Genomic DNA, 22,409 nt, shown 5'->3' with positions numbered 1-22,409 from the left:
GGTTTGTAACTTTCCCATTGCTAGCATATCTCATCTCAACATATGGCCAGTAAGATGGTATTAAAATAAAAATTTTGGAGTAACTACAAACACATCATCATTTCCATCTCTAAGAAAAGACTTTGACATTTAAGGATAAGATAAAATCACATTGCTATATTCTTCTAACCAGTAGAAATGATGTGTGGCCTTGCTAGATTAAATCAAGAAAGCAATTTACTAAGAAAAGAAGTAGTAGACTGCTAAATCACACCTGGGCTCCATATTGGGCAGGTGAATGCCATGGATATTTGATAGTAAATATTTGCATTTGTTTAAATTTCATAAATATTTATCAAATACTTAGCAGGAAGCACCCACTGTGCTAGGTGGTAGGGAATGGGGGGAGGGGGGTTGGATCTAACTGTGCCTTCAGAAGAGCTCTAGGCTGCTGAGGGAGACATGTTGACAGAATGGGCAGGGAAGCAAATCACTGTGGGGGACAGATTCGGACAGGCGGAGTAGTGAAGCAACCTATGATGGTGTTCCTCACCCAGACGCTGGCCATCAGGTTGTGCTGTATTGTTTCTGATTAATTACAGTCACATTGGCCATGACAGTGAGTTGCACCTGGGCCTGCAGCTGACAGCCAGGTGATTAGAAGGATGGAGGGGCTTGCTCTGAACTTACACACAGGTTAATAGGAGCACAGCATATTTTGTACAAATGTAAGATCTGGGCTTCAAAGCATGAATAGTTCAAATTTGTTCCTCTGAAAAATTCTTCTGGTTCAAATATTCACTTTAAAACTAAAGTTTGAAAAGTTTAATTTTCAAAAAGTTGAAAAGTTGCTCTTCTCATAGTGGCAGGCGCTCTTATTTTATTGAAACAAAAGATACGGAGAACAATATTTAAGATTTTCATAGACGATAAAAATTATCTTGTTCTTTTCTTGCTTTTTTCCAACTCATCACTTTCAGAAAGAAGTAATACAACCAAATTAACCCCAAGTTGTTTGCATAGTTTAGGATTTGGGATTACCTTGTGCTTTTTACTACTCAAAGCAAAAACTACGCTCGCATATGAAGTTTGTTGAAGTGATATTGCTAATATCAGAGTGATATCAATGAAAGCAAAGTATTGCAACTCTCTCCTTTCTCCCTTATACATCTGAGAACTTTTTTCTTAGTTATGCGGCATGAAAGGAGAGTTATAATTTTCAGATTCTGGCGGAAGCTAGCACTTTAAATAGTTTGAAGATAACCTCAAATAATATTGATAACATTCCTTAAAAGTTGAGAGATATCTCAGAGTAAGAGCTAAATTCTTTAGAACCTAATACGTATAGTTCTCTATTACTTAAGAAGGAGAGAGATTGTGAGAGGGGGAGAGAGAGAGAGAGCCTCAGAGAGGTGGCAGTTGTGTGATTGTGGGTTAAGAACAGACTCGAAGTCAGACTTCCTTTGCTCTAAATCAATGACTCTCCACGTGTGGTTTTAGAACTATCATCATTTGCATCACCTGACAACTTAGACGCGCAAATTTTCACCCTAGCCCAGATCTACTGGATCAGAACCTGTGGGGGTGGGACTGAGGAATCTGCGTGTTTACAAGTCCTCCAGGTGATTCTGAAGCTCCTTAAAATTTGAGAATCACTGCTCCAAGTGATACCACCAGGCTCCTGTTTGTTAGCCCCTGTGAAACAAAGTATTTTACTGCACCGTTATCTACAACAGGAACCTCCGTCATCACTACTGCCAACCTGTTTGGAGGTATGAAACAAGAGGCTGAGTATGAATGTGGAGTGTCATTCAGTGTCCCCTCACTCAGAGATAGTAATTTATGAGACAACTGCCCCTGTGTTACAAGTGCAGTGTGAAAGAAGACGGGTTTTACAGCCCTTGTACGCTTTACGCGTATCTGGATGACTTGAGTTTCTAACTAAAACTTTCCAATTTCCAACTTTGTTTATACTTACTACAGGCTAAGTTTTGCAGGAGCAGACAGTTTCTAAGAATAATCATTGCCTAGAAGAAAAACAAACACCAGTACTTACAAGAAACTGTGGGGGTGAAATGGTATACCGTGCACGTTGCTCCCAGCACAGTGATAGCAGGAATCCTTCTGAGAGGTCTGGATTCAGTATGGTTACCTTAATAGGACAAATGGTAAAGAAACAGGTGTTCCCAAACCCTGCCAAGTTGGAGGGATAAAGGGTCAACTACTTACCTCATTATGTGCTAATAACACAAATGAGAAGACTTCTTATGAAAGAAATATGTTGTGACTGTTTTATGCTATACATAGAATATGTATCTTTTTTTGCTATATTTCAAAGATTTAATGTAAAGTGTCATTAATGTTACTGAAATTTTGTTATCAATAAGGCTGAGATGATAATTTTATCTAATATGGAATCCATTTGAACTTCATGATTTCTGAATTTCTGCAAACCCATGAAAACTTTGATACTTGAATGCATTCATTCTTGGCAAAAGATGACTCAGTTTATGGGGAAAATGACTTCTAAGTTCTCCAAGGCTTGGAGCACTTCTTGGGTATTAAATAACTGTTATAAATCATTGATGAGTTAATTGCAAAAGTATTAGACATGACGATATTGAATGTCACTTTCAATGTACATTGTTCTAATAATGATACAGGTAAATATGTTTGACAAATGTACTCTGAATATACACGAACCTGAAATATCAGAATGACAGACCCCAAAGATACTTACTGCACAAATTGTGAGGAGGGCTATTATTCTTTTAATACTAGTATGTTTTGCACTTGATATGAATCATAATAGTAATCAACTGCACTTCAGAAAAATCTGAGTAGTTATTATAATTTAGAAAGCTTTACAATTCCAGTTAATTTTACAACAGATGACTTTTCTACCTACAAGTTACAAATCAAAAAGAGAGTAAATTCTAGTAGGTTATGTGCAATTAATTTTCAAATGGCATCAAGCAAAATAGACTTTTTTTAGAGACAATATGTAAACAGACAAAATATTGCTAACTTGTCTATTCTATTACCTTATGTACCACAGAAAATAGAGTTCACAGGCATGAAAAATACTATTATCTCCCAAAATTCAACGGAGATTGTTTTCTAGAGAACAATTGCAATTAACGAGGGGGCGAAAACCTTCCTCCCACTTGCCACGTATTTCTATTATCTTAAATTTTCTTTATAAGCCTTGGAATTAGAATGTCTTCTAAGTTTTTCATGAAATGTATTTCTATAATTGTTGTATCCCATGTGTGTAACAACATGTCACTTGCTTAACAATTATCTTACAAATTTAAAGTCCTTTGTGCTTGCTTCTACTGTGTCTTCGTGAGGAAATGTCTTACCAAATCCAATGTGATTGCACACCAGCTGCTGTGAAGGATGGTCGTTATGTAGTTTTTAAGTAAAAGTCATATTGAGTATTCTATAATCACATCCACACTGCCCTCTCTATTGTATGAAAAATCTTGTTGTTGCTGATTAGATAAGTTAGATATTCACTCATAACTAGTGTCAAACCTTTGCAGTTAAGGATTAAATTAAGCCCTCTGGTGCAGTACCTAATGACCCAAATATTTTTCCCAATAAGTTTATATAACCAGGGATAATCATGACGTGAAAGGTTTCTAATGTTGTTTTTAAGAGCAGGTACTATAATAAAGATGATTAAGATTAATACAGAAATATTTCATAAAAACCGTAAAACCACACACAGATAGCATTAAATTTTGGAGGTTTCATCTGAGTTAAGAGATTTAATCTTATTTTGACTTAGAGGAAATGATAATCTTGTGATTTTCAATTTATTCCTACAGTACTAGTAAGTATGGCTTTTATGTAATTAAGCTATTTTTTTCTCGGTCATTATATACAAAAGTTTTAGCACTATTTTAAGTTCAATGATAAATTTTAAAATGTATATTTTATGCTTTTCATTTACCTAAATGTTTCTGATAAATGACAGAATCAACTGCCAAAGATTTTAGTGAAAAAAATCCATTTTTATTCAACACTGTTTATTCTAACTCATATCAAAAATTGAGCCTAAGTAACCAGGCAAAGCAAATGCTTGTCTCCTAGGGAAATGGGATGTGAGTGTGTGTGGTGAAATTTCTAAAGACAAAGTGAAACCACCAGCCTGAAATCTCAAGAAAGGCTAGCTATTTCAGTGGTGAGGATATTTTGCTTTGAGTAATCCATTGTCAGAGGCCAGGCTCAGCAGTTTCCCATTATCTGCAGTTTCGCTTTCCCTGCTTTCAGTTACCTAGAGCCAGCTGCCGTGTGGTAGTCCTCCCTTATCCAAGGTTACACTTTCTAGGGTTTCAGCTACCCGAGCTCCACCGTGGTCTGGAAGCAAATGATCCTCCTTCTGGCATATTGTAAGAAGGTCAGGAGTAGCCTAACACCATGTCCCAATGACTACCTCATTCATCACCTTTCATCTCCTCATGTAGGCGTTGTATCATCTCACTTCATCACAAGGAGGATGAGTACAGGACAATAAGATATTTTGAGAGAGAGAGACCACATTCACATAACTTTCATTACAGTATACTGTTATAATTGCTCTATTTTATTGTGAGTTATTGTTTAATCTCTTACTGTGCCTAGTTCATAAGTTAAACTTTATCCTAGGTATGTATGCATAGGAAATACATAGTATTTATAGGGTTCCGTGTTAGCTGCTGTTTCAGGCATGCACTGGGAGTCTTGAAACATATGCCTGCGGATAAGGGGGGACTATGGTACTTGTCCTCTCCTCCTAGAGTCAGCCCTGAACAGAGGTCACCTTCATCTAGGCCAGTGGCCATGAACAGGAAGTAGGGTAACAAAGGAACATTTCTTGAGGCCCCTTTTTGGCCTTGCCCTGCTTTCACAGTCTTCTCACTCTCAGCTGTAGTCCTTGCCCCCAGTCCTACTCCCAAGCTGAGCACCGCTGCCTCCCTGCACAGCCTGCCTTGCCCTACAGAGCTCCTGACCTTCCTTCAGCCCAACTTCAGCCCGTAGACATGACTCATTGCTTCAGGTTCTTGTTATCTCCGGAGGTGAACCAGTGGCAAGTGGCTAATTTGAGAACAAAGGAGGTAGATCTCTGGGGAAAAAAAATACATTTTTACATCCAAAAAAAGCCATTTCTTTTCTTCCCAGAATATCTATGTTTATCGGTGGTCCTCTGGATCTGTGTCAGCCCCCTCTCCAAGCCCTTGCTAAGCTTGCTAACTCAACTTAGAAGGGATCCCAATTTTGAGACTCTTAAGACCAAAGACAGGTCACTAGGGACAAATGCCTGAGGAGGTACCTTGTGGAACCTTCGGAAACAAAACATCTGTTCCAATACTTTTCATAGATCCAGCCCCTATGCAATGGCAGAACGGTAAAACTCAATTAAAAAAAAAGTTTATCGTGTAATCAACTTCTAATTAATTTCAAAATATTTGGGGTAATACGTTAATTCTCAAAGGGAGAATGGTACAAACAAAATGTTTGTGGGACCAGGAAATCCTTAACGGTACATGGCAACATGAAGCTTAGTTTACTGCAGATGTAATAACAAGAGCATTTCCAGAAAGAAATGATGTTCCCTTTCACAGGGGCACAGATTTAAAAGCTCTCCTTATATGGTTCAGGGAGATGAAGTGGAGAATTCGTTTATAAAGTTGTGTCTGATGATGCAGAATATCCATTAAGGGGGAAAATTATTGTTTTAGAGTATTATCCACGTATATACGTACATGCATGTGTGTGTATAGCTGAATGAGATATATATACATATGCATGTATGAGAATATCCCACAATGTTTGTTAATTTCACATCCCAGCCTTTTAAAGATTTCTCTTCTTATCTCTTAACTTATAACCCATCTCTTATCTTATATTTGGTGGGTAGTTTGCCTCCCTCTTTTTCAAGTGTCTAGCTTCCATATTTCTCCTATTCTAGGCAGCCTTTTTTCTAAAACCATTCTTTTTCTATTTATTTACTTATATTACTAGCATTTATATGATTATAGCAATTTAGGACAGGTGAAAAGGAGAAGTCTGTAAACTGCCTATCTCCTCCAAAATTCCACGTCAGTAATCAGTAAGGATCTAAGGTCCTTGATGCCACAGAGCTTCTCTGTGTTGTTTACTGCTATAGCCTCGGTTCCTAGATCGGTGTCTGGCACAGAGAATTCATTTGGTAAATATCTCTTGAATTAATGAATTAATAATAATCGCATCGAAATTCTTTCCCAATGCATCCTTTTGTTCCGTTTTCTCCCACTTCCTTTGATGTGCCCTCTGGAACTCCCTTTCCACTGTGAACAAAGTGCCCTATATTCTCAGAGTCCACACAGCTCATTTTTTTTTTTTTACCAAAATTAAATCATACATTGAGAATACTAATTCCCGTTCTCCACCCACCATCAAACTGGGAGGTAGCACCAGCATTCTCCTTCTCACCAATCCTAGGCTCAGATGACTACTCTTCCATAAGTAAGTAAAACCTGGCCCCTTTGAGGGGCTTTACCATGTTCACCTCTTTTTGTTGCTGGCACTGTCAGCCTCTTGATCTCTGTTCCCTTCCCTCACATACATTAGTGTGAAATCATACTCTCCAATCCCTGAGTCCCTGTGGATGATGCATCCAGGAATCCAGCTTCACATTTCCTTGGTTTCCTTAATGTGAAAGACTTTGACATCCACTGCTCTTCATCGAACCACTCTCGTAGTTTTGCATAATGCAGTTCATAGCTGTACCTTGTACTTATTATCTCCTATGACAATAGGTCTTCTCCTGAAATTCAAAACTCAGTCCATTCTGAGCCAACAATTGCTTACCCATCTTTTAATCTCACGCTTATGTTCTCACTACAACTTCTCTCCCCAACCCCAGAAGGACTACTGGATTCTATGCCCTTTTATTTTACTCCAGTTTATCAGTCCCATCCTAGACTTACCTTCTTCCCCACCCAGAGAAAAAACCATCGGGTGGTATTGCACTCATTACTAGACATGATTTACTTCAAAAAATTGTTACTTTTTGGCCTGATGAAGATCATGACAGTTTCCAGGCAACAGAGAACCTGCTATCCTGTTGGATTGAAAATAAATGAGTCAAGCAAGGCATAAAAACCTTACTAAATTAGATTTCCAGGCCAGCAGAGCCAGCCACTCTTCTGTTATTCGGGACTGCACGCCAGAGACTCAACATCTCCAGGTGGAAAGTCTGCATGGCATTAATTACATCACTTTCTTTACCCTATCACTGCTATCACGAGCCCTTATTATCTTTTCTCCTGCATAAGAAGCTGTTCTAAAAATAATTTCAATATTTACAAATTCTCTTTAAGACCATACAAATTTGCTTAATTTGATCCTGCAAATTCTCTACAACTCTTACTTCTTATTGTCCAGTCTTAGCTTTTAACTGTGTGTTTGGCATCAGGAGTAGGTCATCTTAATGTTTTCTTAGCTAGTTATTATTAATTCTCTTATTTACTCGTCTTTTAAAAAACATTAAATTATCCGTTTCAAATGCATTGGCAGCTGGGCCTCTTTTGCTTTGTAGAATCCCGTGGCTTTATTCCTTCTGTTGAGAGCTGTTGTAATCGTAGAACTCACTTTTCCACACTCTGGCATCATGGAAATGCAGCAGAGCTCCCTTCACTTGGTTATAAAGCTAATAATACTGCATTTTTTCCCACTTTAAGAGGAGGATTCTCCATGTGCTCCGTCAAGCTTTTTGGCTTTTAAGAATTGACTTAATTAATTAAAATATTTTGATTAGAAAACTATACCTTTCTGTTTACAAAGTTTGTATCCTCCTTTGCATCTATATTATACCAATTCTAAAAGCCCACTTTCCTCATGTGAAAATCTAGCCTAGGCCTTTAGGATATAATATTATAAGGAAGTATCTTTAAACCATGTTTTTCTTTGTTTGTTTTATCAATAGTATCAGAATATTTAGCTTCAAATGTTCCTCCATGTTTGTTATATTCTTGTCGTTGAAAGGGGCCATCCCCTTGTTACCTGCTTGACCCTAAGCTGTGTTCTTCTAACGATTCACTTTGCACATAACTGGAATGGAGTGAGATAACGGAGCTCAGGAGATTGAGAAAGACAACACAATTCCCTCATTCCATTAGCAGAGATCTGTGGTTCAAAACTTAACGGCATTCTACATATTCTTGTGGGAGATTTTTCTATGCTTATCACTCATCAACAACTTCTAGGCAGGTTAAACCAGCCCTGAATGCAACTTGTTCAAGAAACCAAACCATCTCCCTATCTCTTTGCCAAAGAGTGCAGGGGAGCCCTGCTGCTGATGCTTGTACGGCTCCTGAAGCTCAGCATTTTCTCAAGAGTTAGGATCTGTCAAGATGTTCCCCTGAGATGATTTTCTAATGGGATGACACAGTAGTGAGTTCTGCCCCCTTCTTTAAACATTTGAAAAATATGGTTTAATACAATGTTTCAATCTGATAGATAGAAGACCCCTTTTCCTGTTACAGAGCACAGAATGATGGGCAATATTTTATACACATATGACAAAATCATTTTGCCACTAGGAGTATTCAGAATAGACTATTGAAATAGCATTCTAACTACTACCATCCAAAAGGGGTGTAAATAAAATATGTTAAATAAACATTATTATTTTGTATAGGTATGCGCCAATAAGGCCACCAACCAATAGTTGTACAATTTGATGCTCCTGTCCTGAGATTTTACTGTACATCATGATCACCCATATAGCAAGACACATCATCCAGTCATGTTGATGTTTAGTTTTCAACCAAGCAGTCTTGGAGGGTATATCAATATAGTGATGCTTAAAGCTGGGCATTCTGTGAGTGATTTACTGGGACATTTTTAAATAGCTGCAGCGGTTGATTATACCTTATTTCCAAGCTAAAACTACTGTGACCAGGCTTTCAAGTCAGGTACCACCAACCCTTCTCTGCTTCAGAATCCCCTAAGATTCTTGTTAAAAATGCAGATCGCCTGACTCTACCCCAATAAACTATTTTGGTTGGTCTAGGATGAAACTCAGGGATTCTAATTCAGTTGCTCTAGAATGACATTTGACCTTTGATTTATTATCTGAGACTCCAGAGGGTCAACTGTTCACTTCTCTGCTTTAGAGCCAACTCTATTATATCTTGAAAATACTTGTAGCCTATGGGCCTCTCTGCCTGCTCCTGACTGGAACGGGCAGCATTTCATGCAAGCTGTTGTCCTTCTTTGGCTTCTTATTTTCAGAAAATATCAACACAATCCAAGTTTTATGAGAACTAAATTATATGACTGTTCTTTTCTTGTTAACATAGCTGTAGTCCAGGCTCTTATAAGATTCAAAGGTATTCTCACACTTATTAATTTTCAACTAACAATATTTCATAACAAAAAAGTTATAAGTCAAAGAAAAACTGCTTCCACACCACCAGACAGCATCACTTTGGACTTACCTATAAAGAGACTTCAAATGACCTTTCAGAAACTAACTGGAGATAATTAGAAGAACTTAACAGAATTCACTACTGCCCTTAGCATAGCAAATCCTATGACAGGAAACAACATCTTTGGAGAATTTTCTATAGGATAAGCAGTCTTTTTTTTTTTCTCCAGTTATATTAAAATCCATCCTTATATTATTACCGGGTGGAGCTCTGTCTTCTTATTCCATTGTGTGTGTGCGTGTGTGTGTGTGTGTGTGTGTGTGTACAAGTATAAAATAAATCGTAGATTTGAGTCTTTGATTTAGGCATTTTCTTCCCTATTAGCAAGTAAGTTATTTAAAAGGCAGAAATTGGGTTGTATTTGTAGGGTCTGTGTGCCCACCCAGAGACCAGCACAGTGCCTCATAAGATGTAGGAACTGAATAAACCTTCGCTGACTAAATCAGTAAATGAAGACCCTACGCAATGTTGTACTTTATTTCACTTAGTTCTGAAAAGTTTCAGGAGTAATATGAGACATGACTCAGGGAGAAAAAACTATTGAGTGTTTACTACTTTTCTAAAAACTACATTAAGAAAAAATATACAGATCAAAGGGACTAGATCCCTGCCCACGTTAAGCTAACTCTTTTGAAAGGAAGAAGGTAAACAAAGTTAAAAAATCAATTTTTAAGTGCTAAATATTAGACAAGATGAAACTTTTGGCTCTGCCTAGAGCAAGGGGTTTTTGAAAGACAAAGCCTTTCCTGGAGCTTGAAGATGGCAAAGGCATTCTGGGCAGAGGGGACAGATCCACAATGGGATAGGCATGTCAACAACATGGCTCCTTCAGGGAATTGCGCATAATTTAAAGGGAAAATGGGGGCCCACGGCAGGAAATAGCATTAAATGAGTGGGAAGGGGTAGATAGTAAAAAGCTTTTCACAATATTCAAGGAAATTTAAAACATATTAGGTAATGGAGAACAATTTAGGAATTCTATCTAGAGGAGTGATGTGATTAGATTTGAGTTCTCGAGAGTCTGTTAACAGCCCTGTAGCTGGTGAATTTGAGAGCTGGACATTGTAAGTTTAGATCTCAGATAAGTTTTTATGAACTATTCATCCCCAAGAATAGCGATTGGAGCTAAACCAAGGCAGTGGCAATGAGACTGGAAAATAAACATTAGATTTAATATGTAGATGAAGATTTGGGGAACAAGAGAGGTCACACTAGTGTTTAATTCTATTTACAATGGATCTAAGCCACCATCCACTTTAACAGAGACAGCACTGTTCCAGGAGTCCTTTCCTTGTTCATACGCTTTTTTCTGACGGCGTGTGTTTATGGAGGAGGTAAAGTCAGGCAGATGTCCACTCTGTGAGCTGTCCTCTTTCTCCTTTACCCCCAACCAGTGCTCCCACCCTCTCCTTCTGGCATACGTTGCCTCAGGCACCCAAGCAGGGCTGCCAATTTGCTAGTGTTGGAGCCAAGATTCTGCCACCACCTGGACCATGACAGCCTGTTCTGCTGGCTGCTCCCCTGCTTATGGTGGCCTTGATGTACAAGTACGGGCATCGAGGATTCTCTTCTCTCACCCTGTCTCTTCAAGTGTGTGTTTGTGAATGTGTGTTTGTGAGTGTGGGTGGGTCTATTATAAGTAGGAGACAGCAGGCCACATTTTCTCCTCTTGCGTGATGAACATCCAAGGGTGTTTCACATCAAAAGCTGCTCCAGGTCCAAGTCTTAGAGGCTCTTTAGTGGTACAGCTTATATTTGGGGTGCTCTTCCTCAAGGGGCCAGCCTGCCGTCAATTAAAATTCAACATCCCGCTTTAGTGCCCCAAGCCTGTAGTCTCTCAAACCTTTTTGAATTCTGTGCCTAGGCAGGAGCAGAAGTCAGAAGTCTGTGAGTTCCAAATTTGGAGTAGGTCAAACCAAAGCAAGGCATTTTAAGACATTTAAAGTGTCAGACAGAATATTTTCCAGGAAGATAATTGTAAAAAATTACTTAAACTAAAATGACATTTAAACTAAGATCTAAAAGCAGGAAAATGAAGATCAGAAGAAATGGGCTGAGCAATAAAACTGAAAGAGCACTTGACAAAATGCAACATCCTTTCATGATAAAAAGACTCAATGAATTGGATATAGAAGGAGCATACCTCAACATAATAAAGGTCATTTATGACAGATTCACAGCTAATATCATAGTCTATGGTGAAAGACCGAAAGCTTTTCCTCTAAAGTGAAGAACAAGACAAAGCTGCCCTCTTTCACCCCTCTTATTCAACATAGCGCTAGAAGTCCTCACCAGAGCAATTAGGCAAGATAAAGAAATAAACAGCATTCAGATTGAAAAACAAAAAAGCAAAATTGTCATTATTGGCATATGATATGATCTTACATACAGAAAAATCCTAAAGACTCAACCAAAAAATTGTTGGAACTAATCAACAAATTAGGTAAAGTTACAGTATATAAAATTAACACAAAAAAATTAGATGCATTTCTGTGTGCTAACAATGAAACGTGAAAAAAGAAAGAAAGAAAGCTATCCCATTTACAATAAAAGTGAAAACAATAAAACATTAGGACTAAATTTAGCAAGGAAGTGAAAGATCTCTACTGTGAAAACTATGAGACTTTGTTGAAAGAAACTGAATAAGACTCAAACAAATGGGAAGATATCCTGTGTTCAGGGATCAAAAGAGTTAATACTGGGGCCTGCCCTCGTGGCGCGGCAGTTAAGCGCCCATGTTCCACTTCGGCAGCCCAGGGTTCACTGGTTCAGATCCGAGATGCGGACATGGCACCCCATGGCAAGCCATGCTGTGGCTGGTGTCCCGCATGTAAAGCAGAGGAAGATGGGCACAGATGTTAGCTCAGGGCCATTATTCCTCAGCAAAAAGAGGAGGATTGACAGCAGATATTAGCTCAGGGCTCATCTTCCTCAAAAAAAATTAATTAATTAAAAAAATGAAAAGGAGTTAATATTGTTGAAACGTCCATACTACCAAATGCCATCTATAAATTCAGTGCAATTTCTATCAAAGTTCCATTGACATTTTTCACAGAAATAGAAAAAAAAATCCTAAAATTTGTATGGAACCGCAAAAGACCTCAAATAGCCAAAGCAATCCTTAGAAAGAAGAACAAAGCCAGAGGCATCACACTTCCTAATCTCAAACTACATTGCAAAGCTATAATAATCAAAAGAGTACAGTACTGGCATAAAAACAAACACACAGATCATTGGAACACAACAGAGAGCCCAGAAATAAACTCATACATACAGTCAACTAATATTTGACAAAGGAGCCAAGAATACTCAATGGGGAGATAGGCTCTTCAACAAACAGTGTTGAGGGGCCGGCCCCGTGGCCCAGTGGTTAAGTGCGCGGGCACTCTGCTGCGCTGGCCCAGGGTTTTGCTGGTTCGGATCCTGGGTGCGGACACGGCACTGCTTGTCAGGCCACGTTGAGGCAGCGTCCCACATGACACGACTAGAAGGACGTGCAACTTGAGGACCTTAGGCTAAGTGCAATAAGTCAGAGAGAGAAAGACAAATGCTGTATAATGTCAATTATATGTGCAATCTGAAAACACTGAAATTATAGAAACAGAGACTAGAGTGGTAGTTACCAGGCACTGGGGGTGGGGGAATTGGGGAGATATTGGTCAAAATGAACAAACTTGCAAATAGATGAATAAGTTCTGAAAATCTAATGAACAGCATAGTGATTGTGATCAACAATACTGTATTATAAACTTCAAAGTTGCTAAGAGACTAGAACTCAAATGTGCTCCCCATGAAAAAGATAAGAGAATTATATGAGGTGCTATAGGTTTTCACTAATGTTATGGTGGTAATCATATTGCAATATATAGATGTATCAAATCAACATATTGTACACCGTAAACTTACACAATATTATATGTCAATTATATCTCAATAAAAAAATTAGCAAAGCACAGTATAAAAATAAAAAACTTGATAAAACAAATTATCAGGCAACATTAATATATATTTATTGGAGAAAGTAATATATCAAACAAAAATAAAAATTTATGTGTTTAAATATTTAAAGCATACGTGTGTATACTATGTATCCTACAAAATAAACATATAAATTATCTTCTTAAGATGTTGGAACATTTGAAATAATTGATCATATATTTGGCTACTTAGAAAACCTTAATAAATCTAGGAAGGTAGAGATATTATACGCCAATTTAATAATAATTTAAAAACATTAGGGATGAACAGAAGAAGTATTTATACAGTGATTGTGCACATAAACTGTGCAGTTAGCCTGGTTTTGCGGTGGAAAACTTCAAAAGTTGCTTATCTTGTCTCCACTGCAGTTATCATAATATCAGGAAAATAATAGTTTCTGCAACATAGGATTCTTCTGAGGATCAAATGACTCATTATATATAAAACTCTTAGAACCATTGTTGTAATATTGTATGTGCCAAATACGTATTAACCTAAAAAGTTAAGACACATGCTCTTAAATATTTGATTTAGAATAAAGTGAAAACTGAAATGACATTAATTAATTCAAAAATAATTAAAGAGAGAACCTCAAAAACAGTGGACAGAAAATAGACATATGTATAAAAAAGAAAAAAATAGAGTATTACATGGTATTTCTTAAAAATGATGAAAATAAGTGAACTAATTTTTGAATTTTAAAAAATAAATGTTAGAGAAATTAAATCAGGAAATAAGAATAAATTGAGTTAGAAGCAGACCAAGGTTTCTAGTGATAGGAGAGAGTTGTGAAAAGGTAGATTTCAGAAAAGTGGTAAATATTTTCAATCGCCATCATTGAAAATGGGAATATTTTAACTAGTTGGCGAGGCGTACTGCTTGGCAGTGTCAGAGACTCTAGTTGAGGATAGAAATTAATAATAATGGTAATGCAACAGGCATAGTGATGCAGTTTTCTCCACTATGATTCAGTCGTGCAGAAACAGAGGTCCTTTGATTTGGAGATTGACGTATTTAGCGCATTTTAAGGATCACGAGGAGAGGGCATCTGAGGGTAATAAAGAGTGTAAAGAAATACCTTCCCATAGGCTTTCAGGATGGCAGGCAAGGAAGTGAAGCCGGAAGAATACTGAGAGAATAAGAAAATCATGCAGGACTGGAGATTATGTTGAAGTATAAGAACATAATTAGAAAGAGAAACAAGATTTAAAAAAGAAGGAAATTGGTGTGCTCTGGAGGTGTGGCAGGTTGTGATCTTTCAAAGATGGCTGCACCAAACATATCCAATGTCACCTGATGTTTTTACAATGCTCCATTGACATTCCTTCATAGATATGAAAGTCTATGTCCTCTTCCCTTGAAACTTAGCAGAACTTTGTAGTTGCCTGGACCAACAGAACACAGTGGAAGTGATGCTGCATAATTTCAAAGGCTAGTTCACAAAAGGCAATAACGGCTTCCATCTGTCTTTCTCTTGGGACATGTGCTGTGGGAGCCTTGAATTGACATGTAAGAAGTTCAGCTATCCTGGAGTCACTATGTTGAGAGACCACGTGGAGAAACTACCTAGAGATCGAGACTATGTCCAAGGAGTCCAGCTCGCCGAGGCTTCCCATTTCAGGCACCAGACAAGCGATGAAGAGGCTTCCAAGATCATCCTTCTGAAACAGCTGTCTGACTGCAACCTCGAGAGCATCCTGAGCCAGAACCACTCAGCCAAGCCATTCCCAAATTCCAGACCCACAGAAACAGTGAGCGATAGTAAATAATTATTGTTGATTTAAGACACTAAGTTTTGGGGTGATTTTTATATAGCATCAGAAACAAAAGGATGAATTGGAAATATGAAGAAAAATGCTAAATAGGAGAAAATGGGGGAAAATAAAAGGAGAGGAAAATAACAGTCTGCAGAAAAAGACAATGGAATGGCCCACAAGAGGAAAGTTTGCTCTGAGCATCTTAATGAATAAAGGATCAGATTACAGGGAAAGCTTCCGGTTCAAACACCATTAATCCCAGGCTCTATTTGCAGTGATTCAAATATTCGGAAAATATGAGTTGGGAATGAACTTTACATCAACTGAGAAGCTGAATTTATTTAGAAATCCATCGTAGGAGAGAAAGAACCAAAGCTGTTGGAAAAGTTGTTATGATGATTTCATTATGTAGACAAAGTCCTTTTCAGAAAGGAATTAAAGGGAAGTGAAGATGTGATGATCTGCTTAAAATGATATAGCATATTAACAGTTCCAGTAAAAACAGCAGACAGACATAGACTATGGATGAGAAAGAAAAACTGGAACTAACACCACAACAGGGGAGGAGAAAGCTAACTTCTAGAGGCTGCTTCTAATTTAGAGACAGAAGGGCTGTAGGAAACAGCCAAAGTTATAAATTTATTTGCAATCAGGAAAAGTGCATTAAGAGTAGACCAAATATAATCTAATATCTCCACTATGTCTCCCTTAACCTCACATCCCTCTCCAGATACTGACCCAATTCTCTGCTTCTCTTTGTGGCAAATTACCTTGAAAGACAAAATACTTATTATCAGAAATTCTCCTTCTATTTCATCCTGAACATATTCCATCTAAGTGTTGACACCTACGTCCCATAAATACTTCTCTTATTATCGTCACCAAAGCCTCCACATCGCCGAATCAATAATCTGGCCTCACTTTACTTGATTTAGTAGTTAGTAATTGATTACTCCCCTGCCCTTGAAATACTTCCTTTTCTTGGCTTCTAGGATGCCCTCTTCTCATGGTTTTCCTTTCACTTCATTGGCCATTCCTTCTCAGTTCCTCCTCATATTCCTGACCTCATATCTTAACGTGCCCCAGGGCATTGAACTAGCCTCCCAACTAAGTGTCCTGCTTTTACCTTAACTCCCCATGGTCTATTCTCTACACAGCAGCAGTTGTGATCCTTAAAGAAAAAAGGTAAACCAAATCCTATTACTACTCTACTCAGTACTCTCCAACGGCTCTCTATTTTACTCAAGTAAAAAAGAAAATCAAAGTCCTGACTGTAAGCCTACAAATTCCCCCATGATCTGGCCCCAGAACCCCTCTGAATCATAACCTATCCCCGTCTTCCTTGCTCACTCTGCCCCAGCCACCGTGGCCTAATAGCTGATCTTTGAACATCCCAGGCACTCATCTATCTCAAGGCTTCGCACCTGCTCCTCCTCTGCCTAGAATCTCTCCACACTTATTCTGCTGTGTGTCTTGTCCCTTCACTTACTTCTCCTGAATAAAATAGTAATTCTTTGCCCTGCAAATCCAGCATTTCATATCTCTTTATTCTGCCTTATTTTTCTTCTTAGATTTGCAGATACCTGTTGTAAATGGCATTTATTTTTATTTTTTATTTGTTTATGCCTGTATTCCCCAACTAGATTATAAGTTCCATAAGGGCGGGAGCTACATCTCTTTCATTACCTGTCTCTAAAGCAAGAGGTGTGTCTGCAATGTAGTCAGTGCTCTGTAAGTATTTGTTGAATAAATGAATGAATATTAGACTAAATAAAGTTCAAAATACCCCGTGATAGAATACTAGGTAGGCATAAACATGACAGTTTTGATATTCATATGTGGACATGGAAGGGGGTTTTTGGTGCATTGTTAAGGGGACAGACCAAATTATAGAATAGTATGTAGAGAATAACCTTAAAATATATATGGTTTATGTTTATAAATATGCCTAGAAAATTTTTGAAAGCTGTGAATGTAATCTTATCATTTATCTCTGGGAGAGAAATTATGTATTTTTATTTTCTTATTTATAAGTTTCTGCATTTTTAACAATGATTATAAGTTAACTTGTATAATTACAAAGACAACTGAGTAATTTCCACAGACATTACTGAGTAATTTCCACATGCAAAAAAAAAAGCACTACATGGACAAAGCGTTCATTTTATGCACTACTCATGGAATTTGAGTTATTTGGATTTCTGTTTTAACATTTAGAGCTTGGAAAGCCTGATTTTAAAAAAAAATTTATTAATATCTTAAATCCAAGAACTGAATGAAGAATTTTAATGAAAATAATCAGCTGAAAACTCAGAATAGATACTTTCACTATCTTTATACACATTATTCTCATCTATAATTTATGAATAATCCTGTGTTATTGATGCTTTGAAAAATGGCATATAGGGTACATATGTATGTATGTATGTAAAATACCTGAGAAGTATAACCAAATATTTACATTAGTTACCCACAAGTAGCAGGATCATTGTGATTCTTTTCTTGATATTTGTGGTCATAAAAATACAACAGATGCTATTAACATTTTAATGTATAAATGTATATACAAATATGATAACAATGAGGCTTTAAAAACAATAGACAAATATAAGTAAAACCATTTAAAGAGAATACACCAAAAGGTAAATAGTGGATACCTCTTGATGATGTAAGTATAAATATTTTCATTTGTTGTTTTTCAAATGCTATACATAATTACCAAGTATTTTCCAACGGAAAAAAAATTACCTTGAAAAGAAAAAGAAGGTAATTTAAACAGTATAAATCTGTTTCCAGTAGCTTTAATAACATAAAAATGCTATGTCCCTGTATGTTGTTGTCGGACATCTCTCCTATGGGATGTTCAGAGCCTTTCTTCAATACTTCCCTGGGAGAATTGCTCTTACAAAAATCATCCAGTCTGTAATTCAGCAGGAAGCATCTCCTACCCCAATCATTAATCTCTCTTGGGGACAACGTCTGTGGCATGGATGACCTCATTTCAAAGGCTCATATATCCTATAATAAAAGGGAGAAAATATATTAAATTTAAATATAAATGTATGATAAATGATTATCTGGTCACAAGTTGTCCTTTCTCCATCTAATAATAAATTTGCTGAATCAGCAGACAAATGACATTGTCCCACCATGATGTTTAGAATGTGCAATAGACTCTACTATCAATGAAATGAGAAGTAGAGAGTGGATACAGAGTTAGGAAAAGAAATCTAAAGGATATTTGTCAAAACTTGGATTGTTTTTTCAGAGGTGTCACGAATTCCTGAAAATCAGACCCAAATAATAGAAGTTCTAGAACAGTTCAAAGCTAGATACAGAGCTACTGTTTTCAGATAGGAATATTAGTTGCTTTATAAACAAAACCTTCCATAGCATATATTTGACCCTTCTGATTAGCCAAGTTGTAAGTGATGTTCTACTATAAGAAGTTTTGTTATTTGTGTCAAAGCAAAAGATATTATTAGTACATTAAAGTTACAATATTTCCCAAGGGCTTGGAAGAAAGATTATCTACCAAAACAAACTCTGAAATCAACAAAACACAGTCATGGAGAAATGTCCAGTTTTAGCTGAAAGAAGTAGCACTTAAGCAGATCAGACTGCTCTGATTGGGTAGATTGATTTACCCAAAGAAAGACTATAGCAGATACTCCATTATTATAAAGAGTGATTTGTGGGGACAATCTTACGCTGATGCCATTGAATATTCAGATTATATATAATTAATTATAGTACTAATTCCCCTTAATCTAAATCTTTCATCTGCCAATTTTGCCCTGTTGGCACGCCTACATGAAGTAAACATACTGGCCAGGAGTTAGATTTCTTTTTAGGAATAAATAAATTGGCAATATGATTAATTCTTTCCTTTCTATGATCTTTTTTAATGTTACTGAAGTCCTAAAGGATGAATCCTTTCTTGATCCTAATAGATTGAGAGCCAGACCTTGTACAACAGTAATCCCACAAGGCAATACTATCTTGTGGAGCTGTTTTGACCATCTTGGGGACAGCCAGCCTATCTTCTCTGGTGACACATGGACCATAGGAACTGTTGTTTCATTCTAATGTTTAACTTCTTCAATGAATGGAATTATATTGTATAGAGAGCATTGAATTATGAGTCAAGTGCCTAATAAATGACAGCAACCAACACCAAGTCACACAAGCCAGAAACATGGACTTCTCCTTCTCCTCATCCCCTCCTCCATCTCAAATGGTCACAAGATCCTGTACATTTCAAATCCTTAAAGATCTTGGATCTATCATCTCCTCTCCATTTTTGTTTCCTCTTAGCTCGGCCATTTCCGTGTCTCTCCTAAACTAGTGAAATAGACTCATAACTGAGGATTATCCTTGCTTCCAAACCATAGTCCATGGCATTGCTCAAGCAGTTTTTCAAAATACCAACCTGATTGCTTCTTGTTTAAAACTCATCAAGAGCTTCCCTTTTCTCTTTGGATAAACTCCAGTCTCCTTGGTAAGGAATAAAAGGTTGCCCATAATCTGGTCATTTATCTCTTCCCCCCTACCCACGGTGAATTTCATACGTATTAGTCTCTCTGAAATCCCCAGAACGTATTTCAGGGTCGTGTCTCTATGCTGTTTCTAGTTTCTCCGAATCCTGACTGCCCTGTCCCCCGACTCATGGCCACCTCCCATGAGTTAGTGAGAAGACCAGTGAGGAGTTCATGGTGAGATGATTAAGTACACCATCATGTTGACCTGATTTTTCTTTTCTAGTGAGGCCATCCAATAAAAGACAGTGAGAGTCTCTTATTTCTCCCCAAAATACAGTATCATATCTTCCTTTATTACTAAGTATTTTGGAAGCTTGTTTATAGACCTTATAGTCAAGAAGGTCATCACCAGATATATATATTCTTTCCACAGCTGTCAATTTTAGGTTGACTCTAAATCTGAGGCTGATCAGATTTTACTTCTCTCCTCCAGATTCTGAGCATCTTACAAAATTTTAAACAGACAAATATAGGGGCAATGCAGAATTGGTTGGGGGGAAGCGAAATGTCATTAAATACAAAACAGTTGCCTTATGTTCCAAAAAGAAATGTTTTCTAATATATAGATGTTTCACTGATTTGCTGTTTTTATTTTTTCAACAATTTTTTCTTTCTTTGTTTATATGTCCTTTCATCTGCACCCTATTATCTGTGAAACTAGGGACCATGCCTCATTTTTGTTTTTGCACAGAGCCTTGGACATAGTAGGCATTTAGTAAATGTTTGTTGAATAAAATCCTAGTGTTTTTGATCAATGTCAAGGTGCGAGCTCTATGCATTTCATTTAACTGTTACGAGGATGGATTTTTTGTATGAAAAAACAAATTTTTAAGAAACAATTAAATGAGAGCAGTGAATTTTGAATGGAAGTTCTGGAAACTTTGGATTCTCTGTGGCAGCTGTGGAGGATACTTGCAGAGGCCAATGAACGGCCTTGAATCTTCCCACACAAATTTTGACCAGAGTGACTCTACTCTCTTCTGTTTCATTTATTTATTGCTAGCATTTTATTTGAAACATAAGCTATATTTTAAAATCACACACCCATTATCATTGTAAACTACTGAAACTGACTATTTTATCATTTCCTCTCACCTCTAAAATGTTCTGATTCAATAGCTGGTTTCCATTTGAGTAATTAATCGAGGTGAAAATATTGTTTTTGTTGATATTAGATTAAGTTTTATTAGTCTAGGGTGTCTATAAATGTGCTTAGGGCAGACGTGTGTTCTACTTTTACTAAACTCTAAATGAAATTCAGTATATCTTGTGCTGTCTTAGAAAGTACAGATTTTTTTTATGTGACATGGCACCTATGAAAAGCATCTCAAATTAGCATTTATGGTCATCACATCACTGAAATTACAGTATTATTAGACTCACCTGGATCTTGATATTTACTCCCTTAAGAAGTGCATATATACATATATATGCTTCTTTCTCATAAATTTGTTTTTAAAACTATTTAGATAAATATATTTTAATATGATTAATTTCCTTGTAATCCTTTTTTTTTTTTTTTTTAAAGAATATTGTGCTTTTAACAATATTTTAAGGAGAAGGGTCTATGGAGAAAGACTGATGGCACAACAAAATGCCCCAAATCCCCTGCTTTAGACGGTGACACAGCTGGTAGTTGTTTTGGGCTAAGCAGGTATATGACCACAGATGCTTTCTATACCTGCAAGCGATAGCCCTCAGCAGCTGCACCTGTTTGGCAAAGATTAGCGCCATTCACCCTGTGCCTTACATCAGGTTCTGTGTGTCACTGCGTTCTGGAAAGTCGCAACTGTGTCACCTCCCTTGAACAGGAAATTATGTTTTGGTATTCCTTTTCTTTGTTTCATCAGTTTATTTTTCTTGTCGTAGCCCTACATAAATTCAGCATTTAGATGCTTTACTAAGTTTTTTTTCACCTGCTCAAGATCCCTTGACATGCTTCTTCCAATATCGTGATTTTCCTTGATGATGCACCCCCACCCCCTTCCACCATCAGTTCCTGCGGTTGGAATAGGACCAACACTGCCTGCATCTATGATGCTGGGCACCAAGCAGGATCAGTTCTGCTTGGCAATATTGGTAGGCACAGGAAACATCTAGAACTGATGTGACTGAATTCTGGAATTTTAATAGGAAAAGAGTCACCATTCCCACTCTAGTTCTAAGAGAGAGTGATGCATGCCAATGACTTGCCAGCCATCTTCCCACCAAGAGGAAAGAAGCTGCCTGAGAATGGAGCTGATCCAGAAGGAAGCAGCTAAGAGACAGGAGGGGAAAAACCCTCAAGTCCTGAACACAAGGTTTAAAACATGCCTGAAATCACTTCTACCCTAGACTCTTCAACTATGGGAGCCTGTTGGAGGAGGCCCTCGAGAGGATGCGACCACTGGTTGACCCAAGAGCTGGACCCAGGCAACTGAAGGCTCCTCACCCCATGTTCTGTCCACCATTCCTAGAGTGGGAGCCATTTCAAGCACACAGCCTTGAGAGAGCCATGTGTTGTTGAGACCATCTGGACGGTATACCTGACTGAACCCAATTTAGACCTCTATATAAACTTTCAAGGTTTACTCATCATGTGGCCACCCAAGACAAGTCTCATCATAGGTAAGTCCCTTTGCTTATTAAACCTCCTACCTACAGGTCTGGAGAGGTGTGCCTCTTTCTTTGGTCTCTCCTTGCCCTTCCTG

General features: G+C 37.5%; 1 protein-coding gene across 1 annotated transcript in view; it reads left to right on the top strand.

Moving 5' to 3' along the window:
• Positions 1-1,757, top strand: part of HCRTR2 (hypocretin receptor 2) — a 106,875-nt gene extending 105,118 nt beyond the window's left edge. The window contains exon 8 of the mRNA XM_046641493.1: positions 1,704-1,757. Within this exon, the coding sequence (XP_046497449.1) occupies positions 1,704-1,757 (54 nt within the window). The remainder of the gene's footprint in view (positions 1-1,703) is intronic.
• Positions 1,758-22,409: the final 20,652 nt, after the last annotated feature.

Source organism: Equus quagga, chromosome 15 (genome assembly GCF_021613505.1).
Source record: "Equus quagga isolate Etosha38 chromosome 15, UCLA_HA_Equagga_1.0, whole genome shotgun sequence".
In the NCBI taxonomy this organism is placed as follows: domain Eukaryota; kingdom Metazoa; phylum Chordata; class Mammalia; order Perissodactyla; family Equidae; genus Equus; species Equus quagga.
This window is presented reverse-complemented; position numbering and strand designations above follow the sequence as displayed.